A 20388-nucleotide genomic window follows, 5' to 3' on the forward strand; every position below is an offset into this window, starting at 1 on the left:
GCAATCTAAACACATTTGAAATAGGACTTTATGAAAATAAGATTTGACAAATGAGAATGATAATTTTGCCATTTCAAGTCTCTTGTCAAACACAAGGCATCCAACTTACAACTTCAAAATACATCCTTGAGATAATCAATCCACTCTATTTAGATTCCCAAAACTAATCACAGTCTAACACATGGCAAAAGGATCAGTATAGTTAGACAAACTCAACAGACCCTATCCGAGGTGTGAATTAGAGTTTAAATCATAAAAAATAGAAAAGTTCAGCACGTTAAGATCACGAATTCCAAACACTATCTAATGGAATGACTTACTACCAATCATTCACATGAAAACTTAATAGGTAAAAAGCCACAGCAATAAGATGATGGATTTGAAAATGTAAGCATGTTATTGCTATTGACCACAGGTACACAATTCATTGCTCCGCACCTAACAATTTTACTCTTCACTACTACTAATGATGTAATTGAAAGATTCCCATCACTGTACAACCGCAAAATTTACCAAAGATGAGCATTGATAAACCACTTGTCAATATCCAAAGTAGCCACAAATTGGCTATCAACAAGAACAAGGGGGTTTGAAGGTATAAGGCTGTGGAAGTGACAACGGACCTCTCCTTGACTCGTTATCATCCAAATGCCTCTGAACTTTCTTCTTAGAACAGTACTGCCTGTCAAAATGCTTCACCTATCATCAAAAAAACATATACTAATTAATAAACCTAAAATACCAGGGTAAGTCCCAGAAAGTTAATATGTTTATCGGTTTGGTACTCTGAAAAGCTATTGAAAAATGAAGGAAACTGAGTTCTTCATTCTAGTCTTCCCTTTATTTTAATGCAATTTTCTGAAGAAATACTTCTATCAACTTTATCAACATAAACAAAAACACACCAATTAAATCAACCTATCCATTACACCTCAATCCCAAACTAGTTGGATTAGACTAACTGAGTCGTTTATATCTATCTATTTCGTTTCATCACAAAGCAAAACTAAATATTCTTAAACCTTGATGAGATTTTTAAAAAGCTCACCCAAGTGGGTCTGCATTGATTCACATATTCCTGCCTACTTTGCTTGCAATCAATTGGGTATAACAGCCCAACAGTGGCGATTTCAGTAGGCTTCTTGTTTGATTTATTCTCCAGGCATGAGTAGAACGCATCTCTCGCCTTCAAACCATAAATTCACACCCTTCTATTAGCTTAATCAAAGATTGATCATAATTCATATAAACTTCAAAATAAAACAAAAAAATTATTACAACAGGTCCAACAGAACCCAGTTGTTTCAGCTTGTAATAACACACACATTCAGGCATAGATAGAATGCATCTCTCGCCTTCAAATCACACATTCACTCCCTTCTATTAGCTTAATAAAAGATTGATCATAATTCATATACACATCAAAATAAAACAAAAGAATTACTACACTAGGTCCAACAGAATCCAGTGGTTTCAGCTCGTTAATAACACACACACACAGAGGCATAGATAGAATTCATCTCTTGTCTTCAAACCACAAATTCACTCCCTTCTATAAGATTTATATCAAAATTGATCATAATTTATATGAACACCAAAATAAAACCACAAAGAAAATTACTACAGCAGGTCCAACAGAACCCAGTGGTTTCAGCTCTTAATCTCACACATACATCCATGCATAGATAGAATGAATCTATATTCTCTCGCCTTCAAACCACAAATTCACTCCCTTCTATTAGCTTAATCAAAGATTGATCACAATTCATAAAGGCGTCAAATAAAACAAAAAATTTACTACAGTAGATCCAACCGAATCCAGTGGTTTCAGCTCATTAATATCTCTCTCTCTCTCACACACACACGGATGCATAAATAGAATTAGCTCTCGTCTTCAAACCACAAATTCACTCCCTTCTATTAGCTTTATATCAGAATAGATTATAATTCATCTGAACATCAAAATAAAATCAGGCATAGATAGAATGCAGCTCTCGTCTTCAAACCACAAATCCACTCCTTCCAATTAGCTTTATTTATCAAAATTGATCATAAATTCCAGTGGTTTCAGCTCGTAATAACACATTTAGGCATAGATAGAATGCATCTCTCATCTTCAAACCACAAATTCACTCGTTTCTATTAGCTTCTCATATCAGAATTAATCATAATTTCCAGTGATTTCGCTCGTAATAACACACACACACATTCAGGTATAGATAGAATGCATCTCTCGTCTTCAAACCATAAATACACTCCTTTCTATTAGCTTTATATATCAAAATTAATCATAAGTTCCAATGGTTTCAGCTCGCAATAACACACACACACAATCAGGCGTAGATAGAATGCATCTCTCATCTTCAAACCACAAATTACTCCTTTCTATTAGCTTTATATATCAAAATTCATCATATTTTCCAGTGATTTCAGCTCGTAATTACACATACAGAGACAAAAGGATTTTAAAATGTGAATTTACTTTACATATTTTTAAAAACTATGAGAGAAAACAAAGTGTACCTTGTAGCAAGAGATTCGAGCTTTCGTGAGAACATCGATGTGGATTTCGTCATTAATTTGTGATGTATATGCTTCCAACGCCATTGTTCAACTGCAATTTCGAATAACTGGAGAACAAATTTCTATTTAGCGTTGAGTACAGAGCTTTTTCTTGAAGAACAAGTTTTTTTTTTTACAACTTGAAGAACAAGCTGGGATGTTGGATTAGAAGCTATACAGGCTAAATAACTGGGCTAGATCACTAAAAGCTTAATGGGCCTATGTAGTTGGGCCATATCGGTTGAAGCTCTGGTTGGAAAATATTAAACAACGGAAGCATTTCAGAATATCGATTACATGAATTATAGACAACAATCACAAATACATATCACATGCAAAATATGATGAAAATTAACTCAAGGAATATCTCTTGAAACGATCTCCAACTCTATAATGATCCCGAATTCACAACTCTCCCAATACTTGGGTGGGCAAGTATCCTATTAAAAACTAATTCATTCCTATTTATACAGATTCTTTTCATTTCAGTAGGCAGAAGAAAACTCACGGTCCTTTTCCTTCAAGAAGAAAGCACACGTTGTTTTTTTTTCCTTTTTCCTTACAAAATAGGATTCTGAATTTTAGTTAAATATAGGCACTATAAGGAACACAAAATTAATTAATGAGGCTTTCTATTATGGAAATAATTTCAAAAATTAATTTTAATTAGTCTTATCATAATAAATTATAAATCATTCCAATGAAAATTCGTAATTGCACTCCTCCATTTATATTTTAAAATTTCGCATTAAACACTTAGGTAATTTCCATGTTAAGATTAAATATACTAATCAATAAGTTAAATTAGTGACAAATTTAATTCAATGATTAATTTTCTTTAGAGCAATACTTAACTTATTTAATGAGTCAGATTCATAAATCTACGTAATAGTTTGCACGTGAAAATTTATAAGCTTCTCATAAAAAGGTGTGTCATCAATCTTTATATTGAGACATGAATTTCATCAACTAACTAATTATTTCACCAATATAAATTATTATCATCCAATCTACCAGACATATTGATTCATCTCACAATCTCACATTTTAATAAATCAAAACAACAATTAATATATACAACTCATAATCATTATATCGAGATTAAAAATATAAGTACATTTAATAGTTTAGAAAATATATTTTTATCAGTTAGTCTAAAACATCTATCTCTACTCACTCGATTCTGTTCAATACATATAAAATGCACTAACACGAGAAGTATAGAACTATAGCATTCTCATAAACAAGATAAATTACATTTAATCTCGTGGTACAATCTTTCTGGTGGTTTGTTCGAATTTTCTTGTACTATTGTGAACTATAACTTTTAACTTATAAGAATCGATGATTAAATTTTTTATGTATAAGCTTAAAATCTATACACCAAATTATCTATTATATAAGTTGAGGACACATATATGACAAAATGATCTATTTGATGTAACACTTTATTGAATTGAATAAATAAATAAATAAATAATTGTTCAATAAATAATATTATATCAAAACACGTGGTTAATAGTATATCCTAACAACTCTTTGTCCCAACTTTTTTAATCAAAAAGCCTACATAATTACACATACATTCCTATCATATTTACTAATTCTCCCTAAAGTTTTAAATAATTACATATTGTCTCACTAATTAATAATTTTATACTAGACTTCAAGTCAGATTTTTTGCAACCAGATATGCTGAAATAGATAGAGAAGCGAGCGAGAATGGAAGGGAGGTGAACAAGATTTGTCTATGTATCCTAGATACATGAAAATCACACTAGATACATTTATCTGACACTATATACAAATATCTGAGATACTAGAGTGGCGAGCAATGTAGGAGAGCGGCGAGCGAGATAGGAGAGACGAATCAAATTTGTCTATTTATTCCAAATACATGCGAATCCACTTGAATACAGTGTATCTAAAACAAATTACAACTAATTTTGACCCCCATGATACATTTATCTGGATGTATCTGGATGCGCCGGATACATGTATCAGAAGTCTAAAATATGAAAAGATTCGTAATATTGTAAACTAGTGTATATCTAAGTAATTAGCTCCTAAACTAGTGGGGTATCTATAAGTTACCCACTTTGTTACTAAGACCCTATTTGTTTGCATTAAGATTAAAACAAACAACACAAATCCAAATTAAGACATCTAAATTTGCATATCTGAATGATTAAGACCGTTTATTTATCAACATCAAAATATACATAATTTATTTATTTTCTAATATAACAATATTTAATTCAAATAAAAAGTAATTAAATATTAAAGAATTATTATTTGATTAAAAAATGAAACATTTTCTTATAACATACAATCTCTATATAATATTTTATAATAGTGATCAAATTTCTCTTACTTACTTGAATTTTGTGCTCAATTTTACTAAAAAACATAAATTAAAATAGATGATATTGAACCAAAAATTAAATGAATCGATGGTAACACCCACAAAGTGTTGTCAAATCCAAATTCAACAAAATGTGCCCTATAAATGTGCTCGTACAATTTCCACCAACAATACTACATGGAGTGAACCTTATATTGGTGCGTTGAATTTGAGTTGCCCATGAAAGGAATGTATGCTTTTGTCCATTTTTGGAAAAGGAATAAATAAATGGATCGTCATGAAGTGCTAGTGTACATTGTACAACTATGTACTTATTTATATGAAAAAAAATGATTTAGATCTTAGGTTAAATGTATTTGCTTATATTAAGAAGTTAAGCATTTATTTGATCTTAATAGAGTTATAATAATTAAGATATTGAACAAAGTGTTAATATTATTAAGTTAAAAAATAGTTTTGTGTATATAACTTTTACCAGTATTATATCCACAACCATTTTCAGCCATCACCACAAATCATATCTGTCATCACAATCACCATCATTATCCCCAACCACCACTGTTACTACCAATCGTTTCCACACTTGTCACTTTCGTTATTATATTTATGTCCGATCGCCATCACTATTGCAACTAGCTCTGCCCAAACGATCATCGACATCATCGATCAAATCTTCAACCATCACTGTCAACTACTAACATCAATCAACTTCATCATCACAAACATCAACCATCATCATCATGCCGATCACTATAATATCAATCACTTTTATTATCATAACTATTACCATCTTCATTATGAGGCACTACCACTAGCTATCGCCACTACTATAAACCATCTCCACCATATTTACTTTGTTAGATTGGACTTGACAACAATACTCTTTAATTTGTGAATGGGTGCTACTGATTTCATTTAATGTATTGGAGCGGTAAAGTGTTGAATTACAGTACTCTATCTCGTTTTTAAATAATTTATAAGAAATTGTATCCATTGGCTAGATAAAAATTGTACTTCAAAGTGATAGATATAGCCATTATATAAATATCTCTAAGGTAGAAATACCTTTTTAAGGTGTATTTATTAAGTTGAATTATTTATTTATTTTTTATATATTACTTTTTATAATTTAATTTTTTCATAAAAATTCTGATTCCGCTATTCATAAAAAAAAATAAAATTGGCGAACAGGCTCAATCATAGATGCTCACAATCATTTTTAACATCTCCCCTATAGTCATCAAGTTAAATCAAAAGGTGGCTCCACATCATCCTTTTATGTTATTTTATTTTATTTCATAATTATGTTTCCTTTGACCTTTTATTTCAAAGACTTTCATATCCAATTTTTTTTCTTTGTGATACTAATGACCTTTCAATGATGAAATGATTTGTCATTTGACACATTCTAAAAGCTCATTCCACAATATATTGATGAATGATGATATCAATTTTGAAGACAATTCTTGTTTGTTTGCCCATTATTTGACCATAATCTCATGACAATTGACAACGATGAGTTTTTTTAGGTAAGGAAAACTTTTCATTAAAAATTTTTTTATAAAGTTTTTAATAATATCTAATACAATAATCTATATTATGTTTGATTCGACTCAAAAATTTATCAGGTAAATAACCAGTTAATACACACACATTCACATAAATAAAGAGATTTACAAAAAAAATCAAACGAAAATAAATTTGTTGTAATCATAATTTAAATTATCGATCATTGAAAATCCTCTCAAAATGAATAAAATGATTAAAATCCTTCTCACAAAACATATTAACTCCCTATTTTTCCTGATGTGTATCATATTTTTTAAATTCAAAACCCTAGTCGTTTTTCTCCATGGGAAGACATATCTTTACAACAACATAGCAATATTTTTATAAGCAATTAATTAAAATTTAGGTAGAGAATTAATTAATGGGTCAAAGAAATTAATTAGCACCCTCTATAAATATATTTTTATAATTTTAATCAAACATTGTGCAAAAGTTGACGTCACTTTCGGCCATAATTATATTTATGTCATAAGGACCCATTCCAACTTAATATCACATAAACAAGTAAGCAAAACTTGATTGAGTTAGTGAAATATATGTCGCGGCTGATTCAGAATTTTCATTAAGAAATTTGGATGAACTCCTCGATTACTTTTAGGTCAGATCCTAAATATATGATATTCTTTATTGAAATAATCTACTGTCAACGTTTTCTCAGTCAAGCTCATCATACTAAATTTATCTAATATAATTTACATTTTATATATAATTTATTAGCTATGGTACATAAACAGATTTATCCAAGTACATAAACAGATTTATCCAATACGTACTCGAAGAATAGTGACTACACAATTTGTATTTAAAAGAAAAAAACCAATCAAACAAATCTCTCATTTTACCTATAGAACAATGTGCAAAAACTAATTTTTAAAATGTCCTCGAAGTTGGAGCTAATCACTAATCTCTTGATTGCTGCACCAGCCTGGTTTCAAGGAGCCTAGCTATGGTTAATTAATTACTAATCACTCTTTTCTTGGATTAAGTTGTTAATTTTCACTTTTAACAATTTTTAATTCAGAAAAGGTAAACGCATGCCCACTTCTTTAGTACTCCCTCTAATATTACTTATCCAATTTTCCTTTTACGCATTATTTAAGAAATTATAAATAAAAAAATAATTTTAATTAATTTACTTCTTGTGTTCATTTTTACTTGTCAATTATTTAAAAAAAAATAGATTTTAGTTTTTATTTGTTACTTAACATATCAAGAAAAGACAATTATTCTTTTCGTGTTTTATTCTTAACATTAATTATTTATTTCTTAAATTATTTTCCAAAATCTATTACTAAACATTAATTAATAGAGGTAGTATGGTAAAACAATCATGTTAATAATTTTTCTCTTAATGGACGTATCAAGTCCAAACACGACATGTAAAACTAAACGAAGGGAGTACTTCTTAAGAAACTTTACAAGTTTATTGACACTTTCAAAAAAAAAATAATTAATTGTAAGAATAAATGAAAAAATTTAATTAATGCTATCTTAATTTTGTAAATTTATAAGCAATTTTAGTAAATATTTATAATAATATGAGCAACTACTATGAAATGGAGGGAGTAAATTTTTTTTCCATTTCTAATAGTGTATTATTTTTAAACAAATAATTAAAAATTAAAGTGCTCGCACACATTTTACAATTACAAGTTTAATTTCAAAAATTCTAAAATCACATACACAAAGGTAGACTCATGAAATTAAATTCTGATTTTGCCTTTACATATAAATATTGAAGCGGATATGAAATAAAACTAACGATAGAAATAAAGTAAATTTATCAACCTAAAAATTAAGAATAAGAAATCAAGATTTTCGATAGTTAGTTTGAGAATTTAAATTAGCTGAGCTGGACGACAAGGTAGTAGTGTAGGTTGTCCAATTCTCGATGACAAATCCATGCGGGTGGTCCCATCTCTCATCGAACGGTCAGGAGTCATCCACAACAGTCAAATCACGCTAACGAATACCAAGTCAATTTATATAAAGATCAGCCTTGTTTGGATCGAGAAATTTATAAACAATAATAAAATAAATACGTATGAAATTTTGTAGTTGGAATAAAATGTAGTTTAAAATTAATGTATGTTTGGTTGGTCATATTTGAATAATTTCGGGTGGGAAGCGCTTCTGCAGAATGGATATTCAAATTGATCAAGTTTTAATATAGATATTGAATATTTAATTAAAAAATAAAATAATATTTGGCTGGTCAGGTTGAAAAATTAATAATAAATGATGTAATGTTTTATTTAATATTATTAGATAATATCCATATTAATTTATAATTTTTCTATTCTAATTCATGTGACACAATTAAAGGAGGTTTGAGATTTAAATTTTTAAATTTTGATTGTGAATATATTTGGATATAAGAAGCTTTAAGGTTTTTGACATAAAATTTAGGCATAATACATAAATATGACTCTTAATTTGGTTTCAGCTGGCAACTATAATCTCTAACTTTACTAATGCATAAGTAGATACTTTAACTATTCAAAACTAGAACAAATAGACACATTCGTTCTACATGGCATCCTACATGGCAATTTTGTGTCATGTGTGGCGTCCTACGTGTATTGTGCTACATAGGACATGTGTGTCTACTTGTTCAATTTTATACAAGTTTAAGTGTCTATTTGTGCACACCTAAAGTTGGAGGGCATAAATGTAAAATAAGGTCAAATTAAAGGACATATTTATGTATTATGTTTAAAATTTATATATTTGAAAACTATGTAAAAAGTACTATAAATCACAATAATTAACAATTTAAAATATTTAAAAGACATAGAAAATTTAGTCAATTTTTTTTTTGATTGGCTCTTGAAATTTCAACTATGCTGCATGAATTTATTTTCACTATATCTTATCCTCCACCATAATTTATTTCCACTATATCTTATCCTCCACCATAATTTATTTTCACTATATCTTATACTACACCATAATTTATTTCATCTATTATGTGTTTCCACTATATTTTGTTTCTTCTTTTATGCCTATAAATAAGCATTCTTGTAAGCATGGATGAACACATTAAAGAGAAGAAAACAATAAGATTGCTTACTTGCTCTCTCTTTCCTCTTCTTAATTTGGTTTTTTAATTTTATTTATAACACGTTATCTGCCTGAAGTCTCCTATAAGGTATGTTTCGAGGATATAATTATTTCTATTTTCAGATCCTAAACACAAGTACACATTTGAATATTTTCAGTTTTTAAGTTCACTAAATAATATAAGGTGGTAGTAGAATTTCTTAATTAATGAAAATAAATTTTTTTATCAAAATATCGTATAAGTTGTTCTCAATTTTCAATGGTTAAAATTTTATTAGTTTGATCTAATTTAAATATTTTTTATGATAATTTTCATCATGTCAAATTTATCAAAATTGAAGTTCGTGGCACTTGATATTTCTGGCAAAAATTATTTGTCATGGTACTTGATGCTGAAATTCACCTTGCCGCTAAGAGTCTTGGTGATGCTATAATTGAAGGAAATGAAGAATCAAGTCAGGATAAAGCGAAGACAATGATTTTCCTTCGTCAACATCTGGATAAAAGCCTGAAAATTGAATACTTGACTGTGAAAGATATACTTGAATTATGGAAAGGTTTAAAAGGAAGATATGATCACCTTAGGGCAATGGTATTGCCAAGGGCTCATTATCAATGGATGCACTTACGGTTTCAAGATTTTAAAACTGTAATTGAGTATAATTTTGTTGCATTTAGAATAACTTCTTAATTAAAATTATGTGGGAAACTATAAATGATGAGAATATGTTGGAAAAGATACTAACTATTTTCCATGCCGCTAATGTGATATTACAGCAGTAATACCGTGAAAAAGGTTTTCAGAAATACTCTGAATTGATCTTATGCCTTTTGATGGCTAAGCAACATAATGCTTTTTTAATAAAAAATCATGAAGCCCATCCTACTAGAACTGCTCCATTACTGGAGCAAATGTGGTAGAAACACATGGCTAGTTTGAAAAAGACAAAATAAAAATCGAGGCCACAATAATGTGTGTGGACGTGACAATGGTATAAGACGATATATTAATCGTCGTGGTGGTGGTCAACATAAAAGGGAGAACAATATGAGTTTTCAAAGCGATCCTTCAAGAAGTAACTGTCATCATTGTGGCATAAAAAACCACTGAAAAAATGAATGTCGGACGCCTGAGCATTTTGTGAGGTTTTATCAAAATTCCTTCAAAAGAAAGGCAAATATGTTGTCGTTTTTATGCACTTTTGATTATCATGTTTTTACTTTTATCTACTTTAAAAAAAACAAGGACTTATGTTTTCTAGTAATATTGTTACTTATTTTATCTTTTATAATGTGTTTTTATTTTATGATGATAAATAAATTTTTCAGTCTTCATTTGGATTCAAGATGAGTAATGGAGATATGTCCCTTTTGGATAGTGTCATAACTCATACGATATTAAAAGAAAAGAAATATTTCTGTCATTTGATTATGAAAAAAGCCTATGTCAATACAATATCCGGTAGTACAAAATTGATTGAGAGCTCTGAAAGAGCGGCCTTATTAATATCTGGAAGAACGATATTAGTAATTTATAATGCATTGTATTGTAGTAAGTTTCAAAGAAACTTGTTAAGGTTCAAGGTTATTCTCCAAAATGGCTATCATATTGAGACTGCGAATGAAGAAAAAGTTAATACCTTTATACTACTACAATAAATGTGGAGAAGAAATTGTGCATGAAAAAATTACATGCATTTTCTTCTGGATTGTACCATACAAATATTGGTACTGTTGAATCAAATGTCATAGTAAACAAAAGGTTTACTGATTCTAATGATTTGGCATGACCGGTTGGGACATCCCGATTATAATATGATGCGCAGAATTATTGAGAATTCACATGGAGACACTTTGAAGAATCAAAAAATTCTTCAATCTAAAAAATTCTCGTGTTGCTTGTTCCCAAGGATGGGATTGAATCCCCTGCATTTCTGGAACGTATATAGAGTGATATATGTGGGCCAATTCACCCTTCATACGGACCATTTAAATAGTATATGGTCTTTATAGATGCATCTATAAGATGGTCACATGTGTGCTTATTATCAACTCGCAACATGACTTTTGCGAGATTGTTGGCTCAAATTATAAGGTTAAGAGCACAATTTCCAGATTATGCAATAAAGATAATTCGTCTAGATAATGCTGGTGAATTTACATCTCAATCCTTTAATGATTATTGTGTGTCGGTTGGAATAAAAGTTGAGCATCCGGTCGCTCATGTTCATACTCAAAATGGTCTAGCAGAATCATTGATTAAACGCCTTCAATTGATAGCTAGACCATTGCTAATGAAGGGAGGATACATCAAAGGAGACAAAACAAAACATATTTCACCAAAATTCTTTTTTACTCATGATCTTCAAAAGAAGGGTGAAATAGATGTCCAATAAGTTCGTTCAAGTGACAATTTAGCAGATATGTTTACCAAGGCATTGCCGACTTCAATCTTTGAGAAAATGAGATACAAAATTGAAATGTGTCGTTTTCATGATGTTAAGTGATGTTCTCATCAGAGGGAGTAAATACGCGCTGCACTCTTTTTTTCTTAACCAAAGTTTTTATCCCAATGAATTTTTTCTAGTAAGTTTTTTAATGAGACAACAAATAATGTGTATTAGGAATAAAGATATATACTTGTTCTATCATTAGAACCTTTATTTTACGTGAACATCTAAGGGAGAGTGTTACAAAAGAATATATGTCCATGTTATTCTCCACCATAATTTATTTCCACTATATCTTATCTTCCACCACAATTTGGTTCCACTATATTTTATCCTCCACCACAATTTATTTTTCACTATATCTTATCATCCACTATAATTTGTTTCCTCTATTATGTGTTTCCATCATATTTTATTTCTTCTTTTAGGCCTATAAATAGGCATTCTTGTAAGCATGAATGAACACATTAAAAAGAAAAAAACAATAAGATTACTTACTTGCTTTCTTTTCCCCTTTTTTAATTTGGTTTGTCATTTTATTTATAACAATATACAATTATCTCCCCATTTTAATTTGTGCAGCAAAGTTTGAATAGACATATAATTTAAGTGAAGTTTTGACACAAATTTGAAAAATTCATATTTGTGATTTTCAACTTCAAATGAGTAAAGATTAAATTTGACAAGTTCAAGAAAGCGATTTTCGTAGGTCTGAAGTTAATTATGATATAACTAAAGTTAATTATGATATAAATAAATTTAATTATTTAATATATTACGTTATCTTCTTGAAATCCTAAATCAGATATAACTATTTGTGTGAACCACAAAGGTATGTTACTATTTGTCCACTTAGCCCCAAGTATGGAAAATGATAGCCATCCAATTTACCCCACAAAACCACTACACAAAAAATGTCCATCACGCTTTTAGCGTCTGTAGAATGAAAGTTATATAATTATAGATTTAATTATTAATTATATATTAATTTTAAATCATTATAAAAATATTGCATCATATTTAAGTTCTGAATTTGTTTATCTTCAATCATCAGTTTTGATTTGTATTTTTTAATTTTATCTATTTAAAATTTAAAATTATAAGATTTAATTATTAATTTTTTTTAAAAAAATTGTGTTAGATCAAATAAATTGAAACGAAGAAAATAGTCTATATATTTGTATTATAGTACTCCCTCCGACCCATTTTAGTTGTCATTATTTATTTTTTGGGAGTCAAACTTCATGAATTTTGATTAACATTTTAAGATATATTCTTTTTATCATATTGATATAAAAAAATTGTAACTTATAGAACTTTTCATATAGCTTTTGAATATCTAATTTTTTACTTTATAATATTAAGTTAAAGTAATATGATTTAACTTTAAAAATTAGTTCAATTGACTTTTAAAAAGCATAACATTACAATTAAAATGGGATCGATGACGTATATGTTTTGTCGGTGAGAAATAACCAAACACAATTAGTCAACTAGTGGTGGGAAAAAACAAGTCATTTATTGTACTACTGCCCACATGACATAGTTAACCCCATAAGTTTCTTTAATGGGGTTTATGTACATGTCCTCCCTACTGCATGGGGTAAAAAAAAAACATATTGAGGGATTTTTTTTTTATATATATATATATATATATTGCTACTACTACTACATAGGATGTGGTTTTGTTCATCACAATTGAGAGATATTCATAAGAAATGTTTTTTTTTTTGTGAGTTATGAGTCAAGAGAGTACGTTTTGAAACGTATATTTAATGTATTTAGTAAGGTCAATGAATTCGACAGAATTCGTTGAACTTACTATTGAATTTGTTGATTTAATTTCTTTGGAAGATGGTTTTAGGGTTTGTGTTTTTTCCCCCTTTTCTTATAATTGGGATTGTCTTTGATTTCAGATCTGACTATAAAGTGAAGGATTTTTTTCGTGGAAGCAAAGAGAGGAGGGGAAGGAAGGGACAGAGAGAATCAAGACTGACAGAAGAGAGTGAGCACACGCAGGCAAATTGTATAAATATTTATACAATTGTCATTTGCGTGTGCTCACTTCTCTTTCTGTCATCTCTCTTTATGCTTAATTCCCCTCCATTTTTTCGCTTCCACCACTTACAACAGAAGTCAGAGTTATAGAGATGAAAAGAATTTGGATTAATTTAGATAGATTTCATTTAGTAAAAATTCTGTCTTGGTTACCAACAGTTTACCTTAACACTTGTTGAAGCAGCATAAATGTAAGATCTTTTATACTTTAATGTTCATTTCATTCTTTTCTTGTGTTAATCTAACATCTGTCTAAAGAAAAAAAGTTACTAATACTTGGATAGACCGATGGACATGACATTTCAACACACTTACAAATAAAACTTCTTGAAAATCTCCCATTCTTTATCTCTATGTGAAACCTTGCAGACACCTTGCATCAGGGGTGGAGTAGGGTTGAGGTTTCAATTGAACTGATTTTTTATTTATTTTATATAATATATAATAAATGCTAAATTTCTTTGAAATTTTTTATGTGTTTATTTTTTCATATTTTAAATTTCTATTTGTGAAAATTAAGGTTTTGCTACTATCTTGCACCTCAATAAAATTGTCACTCAAAAACAGTATAGACATGTTTTTGTTTCATTATGCATTTTAATAGTATTAACATTATTCTCATAGTTTTTTGTTCTTCGATTTGAATTATTATTTATTGTTTTCATGTTTCGTTTGTTATATTATTTTTCTCTATGCTTCAGTTATCGCATTAGTTTGTTGTTGTTACTGTCCTTTCATTTGTATGTTGTGTACTGCCCTCGCTATTACAAAATCCCACAAAAAGTATTCATCGGCTATTCACACAAATAATTTAGTTGAATCAGTATGAAAATAAAAGTAATATTTTCATACGAAGTTTTTCATTATTTTTGTGAGAAGATATTTTTCAACATTTTCTTAGTAAGCTGAAATAAGTAGAATGGTGTTTTATAGTATAAATTTCTGGCTAATTCGCCATGAAAAAAAACTTTATTTCTAATAGTATCTCTATTTCGTATTATTTCATTGTTGTTATTCCTTCCAATTTTGTATTTTTTTTCTTAATTTTTCTTGTTACATTAGATTGTTGTTGGTATGTTTTGAGATTAGACAAAAAGAAGGTGAAGTTTATTTAAATCTCTGTTCCTTTTAATAATTACCTAATTAAACATTGTACTAAGCGTGTCTTTTCATGTACTTTTAATTACATTTCTGAGGTGAAGAGGACAATTGTAGATTTGGGAGGTACTCCTCTTACTGTTCTGTCTCTTAACAGTTTTTTTTTTTTTTTTTTGCAAAAATCTAGAAATTAATCACTTTTCTAGATCCAACAGAAAACAAACTTGTTTTTCCCCCCCTTTTTATCATGTATTATAACTTCATTGATCTATTTCTTGATTTTTCTCATTACAATTTTTGAGCAGAGTTTTTGTCGAAAACAATCTCTCTATGTAAGGTACGAGTATAACCTACTTTCCCTAAGTCGTAGACCCTACTTGTGGAATTATAACAGTGAATATGTTGTTGTTATTGCTCTTAATTAACAATCTTGATTTAATTTCTTGCTTCTGTATATTTTTGTGATATGGAATAATTGTATTAATTCCTTCAGAATATTTATTTGAGTTGATGAATCTTGGGGATTCCCTATTTTTTTGTTTTGAGTAAGAGGGGATTTGGATAAATTTATTTGGGTTGTTGTAATATTTTATGTAGGTTTTCTTGACAAGGCGAATTTTTTAGCTGATGATATATATGTTTTTTGGTTCATTGTTGAGGGTTTGGAAGAAATTTTGTATAAAGAATTAGAACTTTGAATATAACTCTTAAATTAGGCAGATTTTTGTTTCCTTTTCTAGGGAGATATACATCAATAATGAGCTTTTATTTTCACAAAAATGAATTTGATTTATTGTTTAAAGAGTTATATTTGTTCTATGTTATGTGCAGCCCTTCCTTGAAATTATACTTAGATATTCTAACTCTTTTTGACAGACAATTATTGCCTGATGGTGGAAACATCAAGCATTTTTTTAAGGGCGGGGGGGGGGGGGGGGAGCTTAATTTGCTTAGCAAGGTAATTTGATTTATTATTTTTCATTTTTTTCTTGTTCTCTTGAAAGATCTGCAATATCTTGTAATTCGAGCTCTTGGAATTGGAATAAATTCGGCTGTGAATAGTGAAATCTGGTGATCTTCTCCGTGTAATTAAGGCAGACAAATCTGGTGATCTTCTCCGTGTAATTAAGGCAGACATATTGGAAGAAAAAGATCAATGTAGAAAATACCAATTAGTTCCCAATTAGTTGGGATTAAGTTTTGGTCATGTTATTAGAATGTTAATACTAGATTCAATGTTTAGTTTTCTTGGAGTCTTTTAGTCTTGTCTGTGATTTATATTATAGTAGAAAAATATAGAAAATATCTCAACTTCTTGTACTTTTTATTTTTGTTTTAATATTATGTTGGACTAAGATTAACTTACATAAAGCATGATTCATATAGTTGATCCCAATTTATATGGGGATTGAGACATTGTTGATGTTGTCGTATGGTTTTCTTTATTAGCAAGTAAGGTAGTGAGATTGCTTCTGTTAGATCCCAACTCAAGTAATATATATATATATATATCAAAATCAAGTACATGGAAAGGAAATACTGTAGTGAAAAATCCATGCTTCAAATAATTGACGGAGAAGAGAACAGTAACAACAATGGTGTTACTATAGCTTGTGATAGTAAAGTTGTTTGTTCACTACCAATCTATTGGGGAACATGTTAAATAAACAGTTTTTTGAGGACTTAGTGTATTTAGCATAGCAACTTGGTGAAAGGAATAGTGTTTGAACACTATATTTGGACATGATATATAGATTAAAGTTACGCCATTAGGCGGTGCGATCCCTCATTCATATTTTGGACATGATACATCTATATATTCCAACTTGAGGAGTCCTTTTACGTCTATTCAATCTTCTTGGATTGAGATTCTTATGTTGCTAGTATATATAGATTGTGTATGGGGAATATGGTTAGTGAGGACTTATGTAGTCGACCTCAATTTATTCGGTACTAAAGTTCAATTCATCAATTGTTGTTGTTGCAGAATTAGACAACTATGACTTTTTACTGAAGATGGAGAGCTAGCAATGATTTTTCTCTACAAAACTAAGGAATCAAAAAAACGTTTCGAGTACTGGAAGCAATACAAGTGGGATATTTGTTATATCTCTGAATAATGTTAGTCAATTCTAGTGTCATCCTGTACATAACTTTGGTTGCCATCTTTGCTAGTTGCACTTTAGGTTAGCAAGATATTGAAGAAGAATACTGAAGATATTGGGACCTTGATCGTACTCGTTGGATAAGCTCTTTTTTCTGCCAACCACACTATGTAGTGGTGTGACAAGGCAAATAGAGTCCAAGATCCGTAGTAACCTAACGGCTGTCCAGTTAAGAAGGCAACCTCACTCATTCTCTTTGTCAATGGAGGTAAGACAAGAAATGTGTTGAGGCCCAGAGAGCTGTTGACTATTGACGATGCAGCAGGAAGCGAACGAAAGTGAGCTTGTTCTCGAATCAGCAAACTAGGAATCGAAGATTGAAGATGATTTCCGACAGACTTGTTTGAGATTGATGCATAATTGTTGTTGTTGTTGTAATCCCTGCCCAAATATTTTGTTAACTGAGCATCTCTTGCTTGTGTATTGCAGAATTTCAAGATGAACTGTTGGGGGATGTCGAGCATTTCATATTAACGATATGAAGAAAGGCAGCTAGAGCCGAATGCATGAGGTTATGCTGGTTATATATATATTAACTTTTTGATATGATAAACCTGAGGTGCAACCGTTTTTTGCTTTTCTCCCACATAGTGATTTGAATCTATGAGAAAAATATCGGGCTTGTAGTCTGAAGATATAATGACATATCTAATGTTTAGGTATTGGTAGAGCAATATAATCATCGCATTATAAGTATAGGACAATATATCTTTTGGGTATGTGACGTTTTTATGGAACTTGAAATGTAATTTTACACCATTTTGCTTGATTTTCTTAACTTGAAATGCCTGATTTCATGATAATTCATTTAGTTTCTTTCACTTCGGTGAATCTGATGATCAGATGATAAAAATATCTGACCATTTGTTGTCAAGAACAATGTAAACATTTATGTGTCTCGTCAATTTTGGTATAATAATTGTACGTTTCATCAGTCAGCTAAATGTCACCCCTAGAATAGCAGCTAGTTGGGGGCGTCTATTGAAATCCTTGGTATTGTTAAGAAAATGAATCACGGATCTAATTCAACTCCAAAGGTAGCTCATGAGTTAATTATCTTATAAGATCATATAACAAGACGACAACTTACCTTCTCAACCGATGTTGGATGCTAAGACGCGAATAATTGGAGTATGGTTCTAAAATGGGGCGCGAAACCAAAATAGTTGTGTGGTGTTTATCATTTGTTGCCTTAACAATTTATAAGCTGAATTTTTTTGTTTATTAAACTGTCGATTTATTTTCATAGCATCCACTTTACTTCTATTTTCTTTTTTCAGTTGACACCTGAATTTGAGTGCAACATCTACATCCCTATTATGGATTGAACCGGGCTGCAGTCTTTCAGAAACAGTCTCTCTACCTCCGTAAGGTAGGGTAAGTTCTATACGCTCCACCCTCCGTAGACCCCATTTGTGGGAGTGCTTTGTTATTGTTGTCGTGGATTGAACCAACTTCCATTGCTCCGATTGAAATTGTTGGAACTTTTATCACCTATTACTTATTTGTGAGAAATAGAAAATTGAAATTTTTTGTTAGCCTGAACTTTGACCATGACATTTCTATATTTTACTGTGTTTTAGGGGAGGGGAGCGTAGCTCTTAGAGGTTAGAACATCGTCTTTATAATGCGATGGTCATTGGTTTGATTCTGATAGCTGGTATTTCCATTCTTTTTCTTTTTGGTCATAAAAAGGGCTTTCTAGACATCCCGGCGCCCCAATAACCAATATCCTCTCGAAAATTGTTAAGGATCCAATATAAAAAATGTCAGCTCAATTGGAATGAAATCACGTGAAAGATTTGTTGAATTATTATGAAACTATGACACTAGAGATTGGTACGTATGATCGGTGTAATTGAAAGGTGACTATAACACCAGAGCTAATGATAGAAGGCAAGAACACTTTTCGATCAAGTCCCATTAATTTATCAGAAATTAAAGTTACATACTATTTGGATGATACCTTTTTGACGGTTGCACTTTTATAAGTGCCATTTGTAGAAGCTACGAGTTTGACCAAACTCGATAGCTTTTTTTATCAAACCCAGTATATGTGTTAAGAAATCTACTAGATTGGTACATATTATTAAATTTTGAACGGGTAGCTCATATGATCAGTGGGTTTAGTGATATTTTGAACGCATAAAATTCAATTCTTAGATCCGTCTATATGAGTAGACTTAACTAAATACCTCAAACCTATATGTTTGATCCAAAAGCAAAATTCCATATTTCAAACTTTTCATATGCAATGGCATTGTTGTAAGTTGAATTTATATTTGATTTATGATTGAAAAATGCTGGGTTTTTTTTTTCAAATTTCATTTGGTAATTTAATATTTTCCATTCTTTTGTTGGAGTTTCTGATTACTACAATGATGCTGATTTCTTTTTTTGTCAAATCTTCCTATTGACCCTCAGATCAGCATGGAAATGAGCTGTGTAAAGCGTGAATCCAATTTTTATCCAGCCTCATGCGCGTACCTGACACTGATGGTAAATCAAAATAAAAAAGCATGGAAACTGAAGTGCCTCATTGGGTGTGCCACCACGGGATCATGTTCAACCCGATTCAAACAGTAGTATTAATTACGAGCTTAAATAGAGCAACATGAACTAGGATGATCTATATAGTCGATTTTAATTTGTTGTATTCAGTTCATCATTTGTTGAGGTAATTCATCAAGTTGTACGAAAATAGTCAGAGGGCTCAATTTCAAGAATATGGTTGCAGTTGGGATACACTTAGGGCAAGCATGCATAATATGTTGCCAATAAATTTTTCGAACGGACAAATCTATCATTTTAGTTTATGTGACATTTTCTTGTAAATTAAAAAGAGTCATAGCTCAAACAAAAAAGAAAAAGAATAGTAGTTTTTTAGATTTAAAATTTGGTGTTGTAATGCATTGCAAATCAGAATGAGGTAAATTCGAGAGGCACACATACTTGAGACGAAACAAAAAAAAATCAAACTCTCCCTCTACGACGTTGAACAATAGAAATTAGAATTTCGAAAATGCTTTGTTGAACAACATATATATATATATATATA

At 30.1% G+C, this 20388-nt stretch overlaps 1 protein-coding gene and 1 long non-coding RNA gene across 6 annotated transcripts; one reads left to right on the forward strand and one right to left on the reverse strand.

Moving 5' to 3' along the window:
• Positions 1–378: 378 nt before the first annotated feature.
• Positions 379–2724, reverse strand: LOC129893083 (uncharacterized). The gene is made up of 3 exons (XM_055968576.1): positions 2524–2724; positions 1049–1186; positions 379–699 (listed from the first exon to the last, which is right to left on the reverse strand). The coding sequence occupies exons 1-3, from the start codon at positions 2605–2607 to the stop codon at positions 571–573; spliced, it is 351 nt and encodes a 116-aa protein (XP_055824551.1). The 5' UTR covers positions 2608–2724; the 3' UTR covers positions 379–570.
• Positions 2725–16089: 13365 nt separating this feature from the next.
• On the forward strand, positions 16090–20075 carry LOC129891525 (uncharacterized). 5 transcript variants are annotated; one of them, XR_008767211.1, is made up of 5 exons: positions 16094–16123; positions 17153–17257; positions 17352–17841; positions 18611–18707; positions 19755–20075. It is a non-coding gene; the product is annotated as an uncharacterized LOC129891525 (long non-coding RNA). The 5 variants fall into 5 exon arrangements; XR_008767210.1 differs by having other exon boundaries at positions 16097–16123; positions 17341–17841; XR_008767212.1 differs by having other exon boundaries at positions 16090–17286; positions 17760–17841.
• The last annotated feature ends 313 nt before the right edge of the window (positions 20076–20388 follow it).

The sequence above is a fragment of the Solanum dulcamara genome, chromosome 6, assembly GCF_947179165.1.
Source record: "Solanum dulcamara chromosome 6, daSolDulc1.2, whole genome shotgun sequence".
In the NCBI taxonomy this organism is placed as follows: domain Eukaryota; kingdom Viridiplantae; phylum Streptophyta; class Magnoliopsida; order Solanales; family Solanaceae; genus Solanum; species Solanum dulcamara.

Coding starts and splice junctions, on each gene's coding strand:
- LOC129893083 (XM_055968576.1), bottom strand. CDS start 2,607: ATGGCGTTGGAAGCATATACATCACAAATTAATGACGAAATCCACATC. Junction 1,187..2,523: donor CTCGAATCTCTTGCTACAAG/GTACACTTTGTT, acceptor TATGGTTTGAAG/GCGAGAGATGCGTTCTACTC. Junction 700..1,048: donor ATCAATGCAGACCCACTTGG/GTGAGCTTTTTA, acceptor TTTTGATGATAG/GTGAAGCATTTTGACAGGCA.